This window comes from Gossypium hirsutum, chromosome D05 (assembly GCF_007990345.1).
Source record: "Gossypium hirsutum isolate 1008001.06 chromosome D05, Gossypium_hirsutum_v2.1, whole genome shotgun sequence".
NCBI lineage: Eukaryota > Viridiplantae > Streptophyta > Magnoliopsida > Malvales > Malvaceae > Gossypium > Gossypium hirsutum.
This window is the reverse complement of record NC_053441.1, coordinates 4,889,751-4,903,967: the sequence shown is the minus strand read 5'-3', so window position 1 is coordinate 4,903,967 and position 14,217 is coordinate 4,889,751. Positions and strand designations below refer to the sequence as shown.

The 14,217-nt window shown below is 33.4% G+C and overlaps 1 protein-coding gene across 2 annotated transcripts; it reads right to left on the bottom strand.

Annotated features, from left to right (window-relative positions):
* Positions 1-3,667: 3,667 nt before the first annotated feature.
* On the bottom strand, positions 3,668-12,262 carry LOC107906838 (triadin). Of its 2 annotated transcripts, none has more exons than XM_016833965.2 (14): positions 11,723-12,262; positions 9,732-9,935; positions 9,462-9,643; positions 8,724-8,850; positions 8,447-8,641; positions 8,049-8,096; positions 7,037-7,936; positions 6,794-6,901; positions 5,769-5,842; positions 5,371-5,422; positions 5,154-5,240; positions 5,040-5,083; positions 4,691-4,768; positions 3,668-4,613 (listed from the first exon to the last, which is right to left on the bottom strand). In XM_016833965.2, the coding sequence occupies exons 1-14, from the start codon at positions 11,822-11,824 to the stop codon at positions 4,043-4,045; spliced, it is 2,772 nt and encodes a 923-aa protein (XP_016689454.2). In that variant the 5' UTR covers positions 11,825-12,262; the 3' UTR covers positions 3,668-4,042. The 2 variants fall into 2 exon arrangements, with proteins under 2 accessions (XP_016689454.2, XP_016689455.2); XM_016833966.2 differs by having other exon boundaries at positions 6,809-6,901.
* Between the last annotated feature and the right edge of the window lie 1,955 nt (positions 12,263-14,217).

Sequence of the window (14,217 nt, the reverse complement as noted above, 5' to 3'; positions counted from 1 at the left end):
TATAGTATTAATAAAATATGAAATTAAAAATTTTTGATTCTAGTTTCTCATAGATGAAACGGTGTAAGCAATGAAATTGTAAATCATGAGATATAATAGGTTTTGTGAGACAATGTCAGAATGATTTCGGGTTCCTCTGTTCTGACTTTAGAAAATCATAAAAAATTGGATAAAAATAAGTAGGGACTTAAATTTATATTTTTAAAACCATTAATGAGTCTATTTTCAAAATAAACAAATGAGAGCATCATTCGAATCTTGTATGAGAAGATAATTAATTTTTAGTGAAGAAGGGTCGAAACTACCAAACAGCAGAATAAGGGTGACTTTAAATAATAAAATGTACTTATTGGCTAAACCAAAAATTCTAAAAATTTTATGGTAAGGAGATATGTGAGTCTAGTTTCGAGAAAAATTAACGGATCTTAATTTGGAGTTCTGTAGCTCAAGATATAAATAATTTAGTGACTATGACTCAAGGAGACAACTTTGAATGAACTATATATAAATATAATGGAATTATAGAGAATGTTACATATGAACATGAAATGTATTAGATTAATGATTAAATTTATTTATTTAGATCCAGAAAATTCAAATGCGAAGCTAGATTGAGGAAAAAAAAGTTCGAGATTAGTTGATTTTTGTTTATTAACAAGTATCGAGGTAAGTTCGTGTAACTTGAATTATATTCTTAAATGCTTGAAATGTATGTTATTGATGTGAATATGATTTGAATGTTCATTGTATGAAAATTGATGAAACATTGATATATTTGATAAAAAAGGGGAAGAAATCCCGGTTGAATGGAAGGAAAATTCGATGGATCTCTGAAAAGAAATTGACGGTAAAAAAGATCTAGCCCGGACGGGTGATCCTATCCTGATATAGCCCTCCCGAAGAATATGTGGAAAATGGATTTAGCCCGGATGGGTAATCCGAATTAGGGTCTGAATTTAGCCTGGACTGGTAATTCAGATCCAAGCTCATTAGAGCAATTGTCATTGTAGGGGATTTAACCTAAACAAGTAATCCCGACAATACTTTATAAGTTTATATTACAGAGGATTTAGCCTGGATTGGTAATCCCGCTGTAAAGATGAAATTCGTGGGAGTGTGCTCTCTGAAATGGAAATGTGTGCACATGAATATGAATTGACGGACCCGGATTTGTACACTAAAGTGTATCCCTGAAAATCAATCAAAATTCCAAGAAATTCAATGGGATAGATATGGAAAAATAACAAGGAAATAGAAATCATGATATTGATGAGCTCATCAATCATGGTATATATATTATTGATACATGGAAATTATTGAACTAACTTGAATGTTGAGTTTGTGCATGGTAAGGGAAAAATGCATTGAATGGATGTATGAATGTTTATTGCATTGTATTGAAAATATTAGGTAAGTATAATTCTTGTTACATGAGCTTACTAAGCACAAAGTGCTTACCCTGTTTCATTTTCCCCTATGTTGTAGTGTTAAGAGCTCGGAGGTTGGATTTGGTCGGAGACGCATCATACTATCAACCTCAAGATCCCGGTATATAAAGGAACTTTATTTTGGAAATCAATGGCATGTATAAGCTAGTAAAGTAAATGTTAATGTGAAATGAATGTATGGTTAGCCATTGGTATGACTAACAAATTTTGGTTTTAGTATGTGATCAGGTTATCTTATGAATATGTTAAATCTATCTTGAAAATATGTTGAAATGGATTGGTTGTGTTGGATTGGTCTCGGTTTAAAATTGCGGGGAAGATTAGATATTTATAAAGGGGTTATATTGAGTTCAAAAAAAAAAAAAACTTTGGGATTTTGCAAAAAATTTCTTATGGTTTCGATTTAATCTCGGTTTGGTCCCGATGTATGTTTTGGGCTTCGGAGGCCCATCCAAGGGACGTCATGACATGTTTCGATAAATGAATAGTATTTAACTCGTAATAACAAAAAATTTATTCGGTAAAATCTGGTAATGCCTCATATCCTATTTCGGCGACGAATACGGGTAGGGGTATTACACAACCCTTCATATTAGACATACTTTCTGAGAGAAACATGTCCCATGGAAATGTATCTATTGGATGATAAATCATCGCTTTTAAATTGAATAGTGCTCACGAATAATTACTTTGCAATTTGTAATTTCCGACAACTTAAATATGTCTCAAACAATTTTCTTCCAATAAAGGTATGTTGACAAAAATACTATAACAAACACCTAATTTTTGTAATTAATTTGTTTCGCACCCTATTTTTGTATTTAATTAATTTTTAATTAACGATGTTACCATGAATGTTTCCAATTTTTTAGGCATTAAGCAACAAATGTCATGCCTTTAACCGGATTGATTTGTAAAATCAACAATAACTTTATCCATCCTATACATTTGTCATTTAACCAATATTAAACAATTGAATAAGGTTTATCCAACATACCTTTGGTCAATCGATGTATTAACTTGTATGAACATCGTTATCAAAATCATGTCAATTTCATCCATTTCGTTGGTCGTAGCTCCGGCATCGCAATTGGAAAAGGATTATATTTTCATTTCGCTTTTAATTTAGTTTCAATTGTCTATTGTAAAAAAATAAATACATATTATATCAGTAGACAGTAGTCATCTCCATACAACTTTCAACGCTTTCATAGAATAATTTATTTATGCACGTTTAAAAATAGTCGTATCAATATTGATTGCTTACTTTTCAATTTTCTAATAATAATGATTATCTAATTTCACAGTTAAAGTCCACCTCAAATAGATCCTCCTCAACTTATTACATTTCGCAGATCTATAATCGTTTAAATCGATTACATCCTGGATACGATAGAGTGATGGAAACAACCACAATCTTCCCTAATATCTAAATTGAAGCTTGCTTGCTTTAACAAACAGTCGCTCTAGCTATAATCCAAAACCTCTTCGATTTCGTTTACTTCTACGAAGCGATACAAAAGCCAAACAGCAATGTTGACAACTCTTCAATTTGTAATTGTAATGAAAAAGAATGGGAAAAACTTTACAAATATAGAAATATATAATACCTTACTCCTCTACTATCAGTTAAGTTCTAGATTTACTTAAAAAAAACAATTATAATCCAAAGAATAGAAATTAAATTTATAACTTTTCACATAATACTAGATTAATAGTGAAATTTAATTACTACAATTCAAGCTACTATAGAAATTGACCAATTCAAAAAATATAAAAATTGAAGTTAGACTGAATCAAAATTAAGAAATAAATCCAGAATTTGACCCAAAATTCAAACAAATGAAACAAGTATATGCTGGTGATCATCCATTTGTGAAGCCATTGAACCTCATCCCTTTCCCATTTGCTTTATCACCATTCGATGTGTAAAAATTAATTCCACCCATTCATCTACAGTCTTCACCAAGACGAGCACTTCTTAATATCAAACGAAGATGAAAATCCAAAACCTCTTCGATTTCGTTTACTTCTACGTACAGTACAGTAGCCAAACAGCAATGTTGACACCACTTCAATTTGTAATTGTAATTTAAAAGAATAAGAAAAACTTTATAAATATAGAAATAGATAATACCGCAACTCGTGTTCTATCAGTTAAGTTCTATATTTACTTTTAAGAAAATGTAATCGGACCAAACAAAAAAAAAAGCAAATCGTTAAAAAGGGGAAGGCATTCGATAGAAAAGGATACGCCACCACTGCTTCCACAGTTTCTCGAATCCAATCTATTACGTTAATCTATAGAAGCAACTCTTTGGTACAAAGGCAAAAACTCTAAACCCAATGTGATCCTAACGCCTGCATCAATAATAAAGGAAAAGGAAAAAAACTATATCTATATAAAAAGGTATCTTAACCCTACAAAGTACAACCACTATAAACTGCATTAACTACGAATATTTGCTAGCCACAAACCTAAGATCTACGTCAAATACCCAAATGCTACAATAAATACTACAATTCACCCAAGTTCCACATTGGAGAAGAACCAACCCTTGGCAAACGACAATGCAGTAGGTGCGACTTTCAACTCATCTTTGCCTCTTTTTTCCAGACTTCGAATCACTTCCCTGCGCCTTCAACAAACTTGGTGCTTTCCGCTTCAAACTTCCCACAACTTTTCCTGAATCAGTTGAGCTCTCTTTCATGCTTTCTCTTTCTTTCACCTTTGACGAACCAGACTTTGACTTACCAGTGCCATTAGAATTGGATTTGCCCCCACTCTTAAGAGGCTTACCCTTAGATTGGGACGAAATTTTGGGGGTTTCCTGCTTGGAATTGCCCGTCTTTGGAACGTCTTGTTTTAACTTTGAGGAAGCTTTTGGTGTGGCACTTCCATCATCCTTGGATTTCGTAGACTTCGGTGTTTCACCACTCTCCTCATTCTTGGACTTCTTGTCTGCTTTTGAAGCATTGTCAACTAGTTTACTGCCAGTTTTGGGGGTGCTAGGATCCTTGGACTTAGCAACACTGTCATTGCCAGATTTACCGACACTCTTGGAACCATCTTTGGATTTCCCATCCACTTTAGCATCTTCCTTTGTTTTGCGACCAGACTTTGTGGCACTACCCTTGGATTTCCCCGACGAAGTTCCTCCACCCCTGACCATCCAATATTGGGATTTTCAGAAATCAAATAAATAACATATCAAGGGTTCCATTTGAAAGAATCTAATAACCTTTTTGGTGAAGCATCCATCTTAGCTTTCTTGCTCGAGGGATCAGCTGTTTTTGCCTTCTTCTTTTGAAGCCTGCCACTAAAAAATGATCACAAGGGAAAAGAAGATAAGTGCAAACAAGGATTGTGAAACAGAAATGCAAACTAATACCAGATATAACACGTGAAATAAACTCCACCTTTCAGAAAAAATTAACGATGCTAAAGAATGCAAAAGAATCAACTTAAACTATAGAAGCCAACTACGCAAAAGTTCATCACGAAAGACCAAAATACACAGAACCATCTGAGGCCAAAATGGTCGTGCAATCAAATTTAACATTCAAGAATCACAAATAGGAATCACCTACATGTCAGATGAACCATCAGGACTTGGAGGATTAGCTGCGCCTTCCTGTTTCAATGAAACATTAGCAACAAAGTACATGAACAAATAAAAAATCAATTGCTTATGAACTGCCCACCTCATCTGACCCTGACTCGTCTTCAATCACAGCCCACTTTTCTCTCTTAAGATTTAAAATTTCTTCATCACCGTCATTATAGTGCACCTATAAACAAATAAAAATTGAAGAAAATAATTTAATACATTGTAGCATGAATGGTCAGAGGAAAAACTTCCAGCAACATACTAAGAAAAAGAAAACATTAAAATGAATTTCTACTCATTAGACGTGTCACCTTGTGCTTCTTTTTAGCGGAATCAAATGAATGAATAAAACCTTCATAGAACCTGCAAAACAAAATCCATAAGGGGAGAAAGAAATTAGCAGACATTCCACGTTTGAAAGAGAACACTTTACATTTATCAATTTTTTTTCTTGCAGCAAATAAAAGATTCAAGTGTGAGAAAACAAGGGAAAAAGAGCTTATATAATGATAATAAGCTTCAAGACTAAGCAACTTTAATTCGTTGACATTAAAATTTGGAGGGGGGCTCCAACATATATAAGCACAATCACACATTAGATAAATGCCCGCATGTGCATATGCATAAAAAAGAAGATATAAACAAATAAAATTCATGGCTTCTACTTCAGAGGATCACTTCTGCAACAATTGAAAATATTTATACTTACTCACGGTCTTTGGGCCACCAAACCTTCACCTTCAAGCCGACAAGATTCTCACCATACTCCATAGAATCAGAAGCCTGGAAAATAATTAATAAAAAAAATCATTTGTCTCCAGAAGAATGATATGTAATATCAGTGCTTCAACCATGTTCAGACTGCAGCATGCATGAAGAGAGTTGAATAAAAGGATTACTCTAAATTTCAATATTGCAGACAAAACACAATTAGCTATGATCTCAAGAAACAACAAACGAAAATACAAAAGTTAGCACTCACACAAATGCAATAGTTGTGCAGCAGAGCATTCGATTGGTGGGTTTTCTAGGCAGGAATAAGGACAGCATTGCAGGCATACTGTTTCCAAAGAAACACACAAACTGGAACCTTGTGAAAATATCAAACTAATGTTAAATGGCTCTTGAAAGATAAATTTCCTCAAAGATGGTTAAATGCAGCATGTTGCTAGACAGGTATACTTGTGAAAGAAGAAAAATCCTTAAGAAACAAAGGAAAAAAATGAGGAACCAACAAGAAAGACAGACAACTTTTTTAAAGGCTAAAATTAAACGCTTCAATAAAAGCTAAAGGTAAAAATCTAGACAATCACAGGAATATTCAGAAGAAAGCCAATACGAGAATTAAGAAGAAAGCAAGAAAGATAAATGGCCTGTGAACAGCAAAATGATCATCAAGGATGCAAGAATGGAGAAATCATTAGGAGTTCAAACCCACAAACATCATCAAAGGCCACCTACAATGCTGGCCTGTCTTTCTCAGACTCAGATGCTACTGCTGGACACAGGTACGTTTAATTTTTTCAAATTTTCCATGTATTTAGAGGCCCCTTGCAAGTACGTAGGCCCATATCTATGTCTAGATATGCATCGGACATAAGTAACAAACACAGTACATCAATAAACATGAAAAATAGTAGCAACATAGATGCCACCTTTATTTAAATGCAACCTACCTAAACTACAATACACCACTACTAAAATTTCATCCTTAAAGATGCAAAAAGACATTACTTTTTCTTTACTTGCCATATGCTTTCTCTTGGAACTTGTCTTAGGGGTCCCCTCCACGTGAGAATCTTGTTTGTTTGGCTTCACTGACTTTGGAGATCCAATCACTTCCTAAATCAATAGTAAGCAAGAATGATTCCCTTGATTGAAGGATCTAGTACAGCTAAACAAATAAATCACAAAGCTTTAAATAATCAACATTACTACAATAGCTAAATTACAAGTTATAAGCCAAAAAGAAATTACCTCATCATCATTCTTGGTTGAGTTTTTTGTTCCATCCTTCTCAGGAGCAACTTTCCCCTGAGTTCGCCTTTTCTTATCCTCCAGTTGCTTTACAGAGGATTTATCTAAGTTGTTACCACTAGAATCTACCTTCTTTGATGTCTTCTTTAGTGATTTTGCCTCCGAATCACTTGCAGTGTCACTTTCTTTCTTAGTTTTATCTAAACTAACTGGAGCATTATCCTTGTTGGAAAAAACAGTAGCACCCTTTTTTCCTGGTCGCCTATTTGATTTTGCTTCTGAATCACTTGCCCCTTCATACGCCTTCTTAGAGACATCATCAACAGAAGACGACGTCTCCTTGCTTACGCTGTCTTTCTTTTTTGGCCTTGATACCCTTTTGGAATGACCATCACCAACTACAGTACCACTTGGTGTTTGGGAAGCAACATCAGTCAATTTATCCTCAATTGCTTTTGGAGAGGAATGCTGAAAATCTGTCTCTCTTCTATTTCCAGAGGATACATCCCCATCAACAGACACATCTCGACATGGAGAACCAGCGTCATCCTTGCTGTCATGTTTACGATCTGGTATAGTCTCAACTTCCTTCTCATCAACATGAGAGCTGTCGGAAGGTTCAATTAATTTTGAATCAGATTTCCTCTCCTTTTCCTGGGTACTTTGCTCTAACTTAACGTCTGGATCGACCACTTTCTCAGCTTCCAATAAATCAGGTTCAGCTGCAGTTGATGTTTCATTCTCGGACTTATCAGCAATGTGATCATCCTCTTGCTTCTTTACAGAGATTGAATCAGCAGTTTGCATAATGCCATTGCATGCAACTGGCACAGGAGACTTTTCATTTACAAGGGCCACTTGTTCAATTGGAACTACTTCTTTAGGAATCTTTTTGTCCCCCTGATAGGAAATTTGAAGATTTATAAATGACAAATTCAGGAATTAAATTCCCAAAAAAAAAATACAGAATACATTAAAAGAAAAGAGAAAGGACTTGAATCCACACGCAAACCTGGGCTGCCTTCTCCAAAGGTGCATCTGCTGGTATGCTCTCATCATCCTACAGCAAATCAAACCAAAAAGAGAAACATAAGGAGAGTAGGAGACTAAGTTATGTTAATAAAAAAATAGAAGACATCAGTAAGGTGTAAGCATGAGCCAAAAACATGTTGATTTGAAGAATAGTTTGAACAAAAGAAAAAATTAAAAGATAAGCCACAGAAAGCCCATGAACAAAACGTTGACACACAAAATATACAAATAAAAAGCTTTAAATTTTGTATAATTAAGTAGCAAATAATGCTGAGTCGAAATTCATACAAAATCACAGCACAAAATAAGTAAATAATTGCCACAAACAGAAGACCTTGAAATTAAGCAGTTACATTAAGATACAAATGAGGTAATTACCACAAGTTTTCCAACAGCAGCATCATGCCGCTCTACAGCACCAGCTGTCGCCCCACATATAGAAGCAACTATACTACTATAATCATCAAAAGAAATTCCCAAGTTCTCTACAGCTTGGGTTAGGTATGGTTGAAGCTTTGATGCACAGTTTTCAAGCACTTTCTCTGCCAACTTCCGAGCAACAGGAAGAACTTCCTGAGAGGAAATAGAAACCCTAGGTGAATTAAGCAAAGATAGCAGAAGTGAAAGGCAGTAACTTACTCGTATGACAACAGACCTCATTATCCTTCTTTACACTAGATAAGATTGGGGAGAGCAGCTCTGTAGGGATATCTTCACTTTCTTCCAGTACAAGGGTCATAATAGTCACCATCGATGTAAAGACAGCCTCTGCATGATAATCCCTGAAAAAATAAACAAAGAGAACCATAAGGAAAATAAAGGATCAGAATACGCATTCTACATAGAATACTAAACAATTTTTATTCTTTTCCATACTAGTAATATATTCTAGTTAAGTAGTGGTACATTTGGATGACGACAAAATTTTGATATGAAAACAAACTCTATTAAAAACTAGACCAAGACAAAGCTCCATGAAGAAACTTAGAATTCTTAAAAAAGCACTTAAACTTTGTTCAGATTAGAAGGAACTGAAGATCTGTTACCTAACATAGGCAACTACTTAATGACAGGTTTAAACCCAGACAATCTAGAGGGAGCATAATCTCCATTCTCCAGAAACCTATATAGCAGTCTATCATTTTAAACCCATAGTTAAAAATTCATAGTGGCCATGATCATCACTTGACATTAGAAGAGCAGCTTCTGCAAAAGCACAGGGTTCATCCACTAGAGACCAAGAGAAAAAACTGACAAGCAAATTTTCTAAAGCAATAAACTTAAAAAAATAAAACTATCAAACCAGACAGTAACTGGGAGACAATAGCTGAAGGGTAACAATGATGAAACACAACAAGAGAATGAACTCTCCATTCAAGAAGTTCACTTTTACCTTATTGCCTTGAGGAAATTCTGGAACATCTCAATAATAAGAGCATCACATTCAAGATCCAACATCACCACACACGATCTGACTTTGGCAACAGTTTCAAGAATCGAGGTCCTCGTAATGAATGAATGGCTGGACTTGTCAGATAAATTCTCAAAGGATGACACAATCAGTTGAAAAACCTCCTGCGTACATATTAATAGCAATAAATACAGAATGATTTTAAAATGGTCATGATCTGCAAAGCATCCTGAAACAATGAAGTCAACGTACCCTCATTTGGTCATCATCATAAGGAGCATCGGGCGCAGTTATCCTTGTTATCTCACTGATGCAAGCAGCAACTGCAACTTTTACATCATCATCAGGATGTCTGAACAAGTGCTCTGCTACCAATGCTTTGAGTGATGGAGACAGTGCATTTTGCATTGATTGGCTTGGTGATTGTTCCACCCTTGAAAGACAACTCTCAACTTGCTATATTCACGAGGGATGGAAAAGAATAAACAATAATCATCAATATGAAAAGTATTTATAAAAAGCACTGGTGTAAGGCAAAACACGGGAATGCTAAAGCACCTAAAAATTCAAACAATTAATCATCCCACATATCATTAGGAAGTGCAAAAAATACCTATATACCTATAATGCTCCACAAGAACATAAATAAAGCCTACTGGAAGGGTAAAGCTGGCAGTAAAAAAAAAGCAACACAAAGTATCCCCTAGTGAAATAAGGAGAGCAAAACCAAAATACTTAAAATTTTGTACTTCAAATTGACTACAAACCAAACACTTCAGCACGCACTCATCACTGGAATCACACTGCAATCATTACTAAATTCCTAGGGCATTCTAAAACAGAATTCATGCACGGTTTTACAGCAGCCACCTACTCAAGAACAAGTAGTAAAACACTAAACCTAAAGCGATGATTTAAAGGAGACATTGATTCCAGACAAAACAATCTACCAAAGGAAAACGAATAGTTGCCCTAGTATCACTGTTTTTGCTCATCCTCTTTAAAGTTTTCTTGCTTGACATCATGAGTACACATGATTTTGTCTAAACATGGAATAGCAAGAGAGTTGCATGGAATATCACAATTCCAGAATCTTCTTTGACATTGTTATCATTTGTAAATGGAGTTCCGGGGCAGAAGAAAACCAAAAGGTTGCAAAGACCATAAAAATAAAGGACTTCATCAAGTATGGAGTTAAACTTCTATCCTACAAGCATCCATAGTGGATTTTAATAGCTCTTTAGTTGGGACACAAAATTTTGGCAGGACAGATCTTCCCAGAGGTATAGAGAAGATGAGGTGAAATTCATTAAAAATAACAGATTTCCATGCATCATCCCTCTAAGGAAATAGATTAGATATTTACAAATATATATAATTAACATAAATGTTTTATGCAATAAAATTGTAATCTCATATGTCCAACAAAATCCTTGCTTACAAGGAATCCTTTCACACAATATCTACACATCCTTTCCATGTTAATTTTCAACGCGTTCAATGTCATCACAAGTTGGTTATTAAAAATTTAACTGGCCTGTCAGAAATTAATTGCTAATCATAGCTGGAGATTATTATCTAAACAAAAAATAATGATATATCTATTATATACTAATCCTCAGGTTTCATAAACTTAAAGCCTGACATGCGACATAAGGACACGAAAAATGCACACTTTCGCATACACAATCACCTAAATGCTGCTTGCGCAATTTTGAATTCAAAAGAAATCTCAAAACTGCGTATCATTTCATCCAAATATTAGCTACTGCATAGCATTTGCATCCAAAAACAAAGAAATTCTAGCGGTTAAAGTCTAGTAAAGCAAACACGTCGTTCATATCAGTAATTCATCAAATTCGAAAACATAGACATGACAATATATCCACAATAAATATAAAATACAATAGTTTAGACTGAAGAATGCTAAACAATATCCATTAGCAGAAAACACTTTTAAACTGATTCAATCTTACATCAGTGAGAACAAGAGCAGAAATAAGCACGTGAAAACCATGCAAAAGAAGAAAATCTTAGAAAAAAAGAAATCTTAGAAAAAAAGAAGAAGGTAAAAGTAGATCAGTATGGGGTAAATCCAACTAAATTAATAGCATAGAAAGAACCACACGAAAAATTTCGAAAACGCATACATAATAAAATCAGACAAATCAAATAATAAGAAAAAAATAACGAAGAGCAAAACGAAGTTTAGAAAAATAGTAAAAGGATGGATTAGGGATTACGTCAAGGAGAGGGATGAGCTCAGCGACTGACGAAGGGGGTTCGGCGAGCCTGTTTCCAGCCTCCATTAACTGTAGCTCCAGCTCTTTCTCAGATGCCGTCATAGCTTTTTTCTCTACGAAAAAAAAATTCTATGTACCTAAATATACAGAAACAGATCCTTCAAATCTTAATCTAAGGCCTCGATTCACACCATTGAAAACCTACAAATTCACGCGAAAAGCCATAAAACGTAAAACGAAAGGTGGATTCAGCGAGAGAGGGAAAAGGAGATTTTACTCGAGAGAAAGTTAGGGTTTTCGGGTTCTTTTCCCGGAACGAGAAAGTGGAAGTTGATGGGGTGAGGGTTTTTTTTTTTTGGTTAATCAAAAAATTGCAGAGGGAATACTGTAAAAAAAATTGAACATAGTAAAAGATAAATTTTATAATTTTAAATATTTTAGCTTTTTCATTTTCCTCCTTACTCTCTTTGATCGATTTTGTTGTGTGTATTTTTGTGCGCTTTAAGGAGAATCCAGCGAGGCTGTGCTCGGATTCCGCCGTGCTTATGAATTGGAGTTAAATTACACGCTTTAAATCCACCTTTTCATTCTGTGGACGTGGGGACCTCGTGGAGTTCTTTAGACCGCTTGATTTTATTGTTGCCTTTGTTTGCTTTCCGGCTTTTGTTGATCACATTTTTTTTTGCCAAAAATGCAACTTACGACGATACAAATATACAACTAAGTTATTTTATATTATTAAATTATGGTCCAAAAAAATTATATTAGATTATATTTATAGGCTAAATGAATTTCCCTCCATCTCAATTAAGCTAGTTTAAAATAAATTGGATCCATTGGTGATCCGGAATAGATCATTTAGAGAGGGGTATTGATTCGATTGATTCAGAAATCGACAGAGTTAGATAAAAAATTAGTTGAACTAAATGTTTAATATTTTTGTTTTTTATAAATTTTTAATAATTTATTTAATCGAATTGGTTGGATCAACGAATCAATAGTCTAAAGATTTGATCAACAGTCTAATTTTAAAAACTTTGATTTCAATATTAAATAAATTGTTCTATTTTAAAAAAAAAATTCAGAATAATATAATCCCAAACAATTTTGACAGTGAATATCTAAAGATAATTAATCACAGTATTAATATTTTTGTCATTTTATAATAATAAAATTAGCCATAAAAAATTTGCACATTTTATTTGTTTTTATATGTATTTTTTAGGCTAAAGTTTTTTATATTCTTTTAGAACTTTTCTAAGTTTTTGAGATATACAATTTTTTTTCATATAATAATTTTAGAATTAAGACTAAATTGATAGAATATTTAAACATTGATGGCTTAATTTATTATTATATCAAATAAAATTAAGCTGAACATATAAGAAATATTAATGTTATGATTAATTGTCTTTAATTATTTACTTTCAAAATTGGTAGGAATCAAATTACCTAATTTTTAGGAAAATTAATTTGTCCAATATCAATTTTGAGAAGAACTGAATTTGCAGTAATTAAAGAATTAATAATAATACTATAGGTCTTGCCTTTGCCGACTATTTACGCCTTTTGTAAGTACAAGTTTTTTATACCGATGGTGCATGCTCGCTCTTGCGCAGTCAATTCTTTGGTTCATCTAGCTTTATTTTTCTCGGTTGTGTTTGCTTTGGCCTGCTATCACGGAGCTAGATTTCCAACGGCTTTTAGCACGACGTTGGGTCCCAATGATGTCCAAGCGACTGAGATCAATTATGACTTGTGCCTTATAGGTATGTTCCTCGGGAAGAGAGCGATCAAATTTAACGTAATTGAATGAACTATCCTTTCGTTATAGAAGACATTTCACATAATTGGCATGAAAAAGATGATTGCGGGGCCTTAGTTATTTAATAATTGTTTACTCCTAATTGGTAAATTTAATATTTTATTATTTTAATTGACCTAAATTCGAATCTAATTATATACCTATTCTTTTAAATTTTATTAAGAACATACATATTTAAAATCGATATTTTATTTTTCAACCAAAAATCACTTTTTTAATAAAAATATTAAACACTTAAAACCTTAAATCACAGCTCTAGAAAACATTTTTAAGACATTTTTGAAAATCAATATTACGCTCACCCTCCTTGAAAAGGCAATCAAACAATTATCAATCAACCCCGATGCCTTGCAATTTTATACATATACATAGTATGCATGTATTATTATTAATTAACAAACTTTTTTCTTCAAAAAAAACATTATTTAATAAACTTATGGTAGAAAAATTTACAATAAAAATAGTTAAAAACATTATTTATTATTAAAATATCATGTTTTTTATTCATTTAATTTTAAAAAATTTAAATATCAATTAAAAATACATGATATTTTCTTAATCCACTTAAACACTCTCAAAAGTAAATTTACATGTAGGGGTGTGTCTTGCATTTATTAGACGTTTTGTAGGTATTTAGGAAGACGTTCGACGATGATTAAATGCTAAAGTT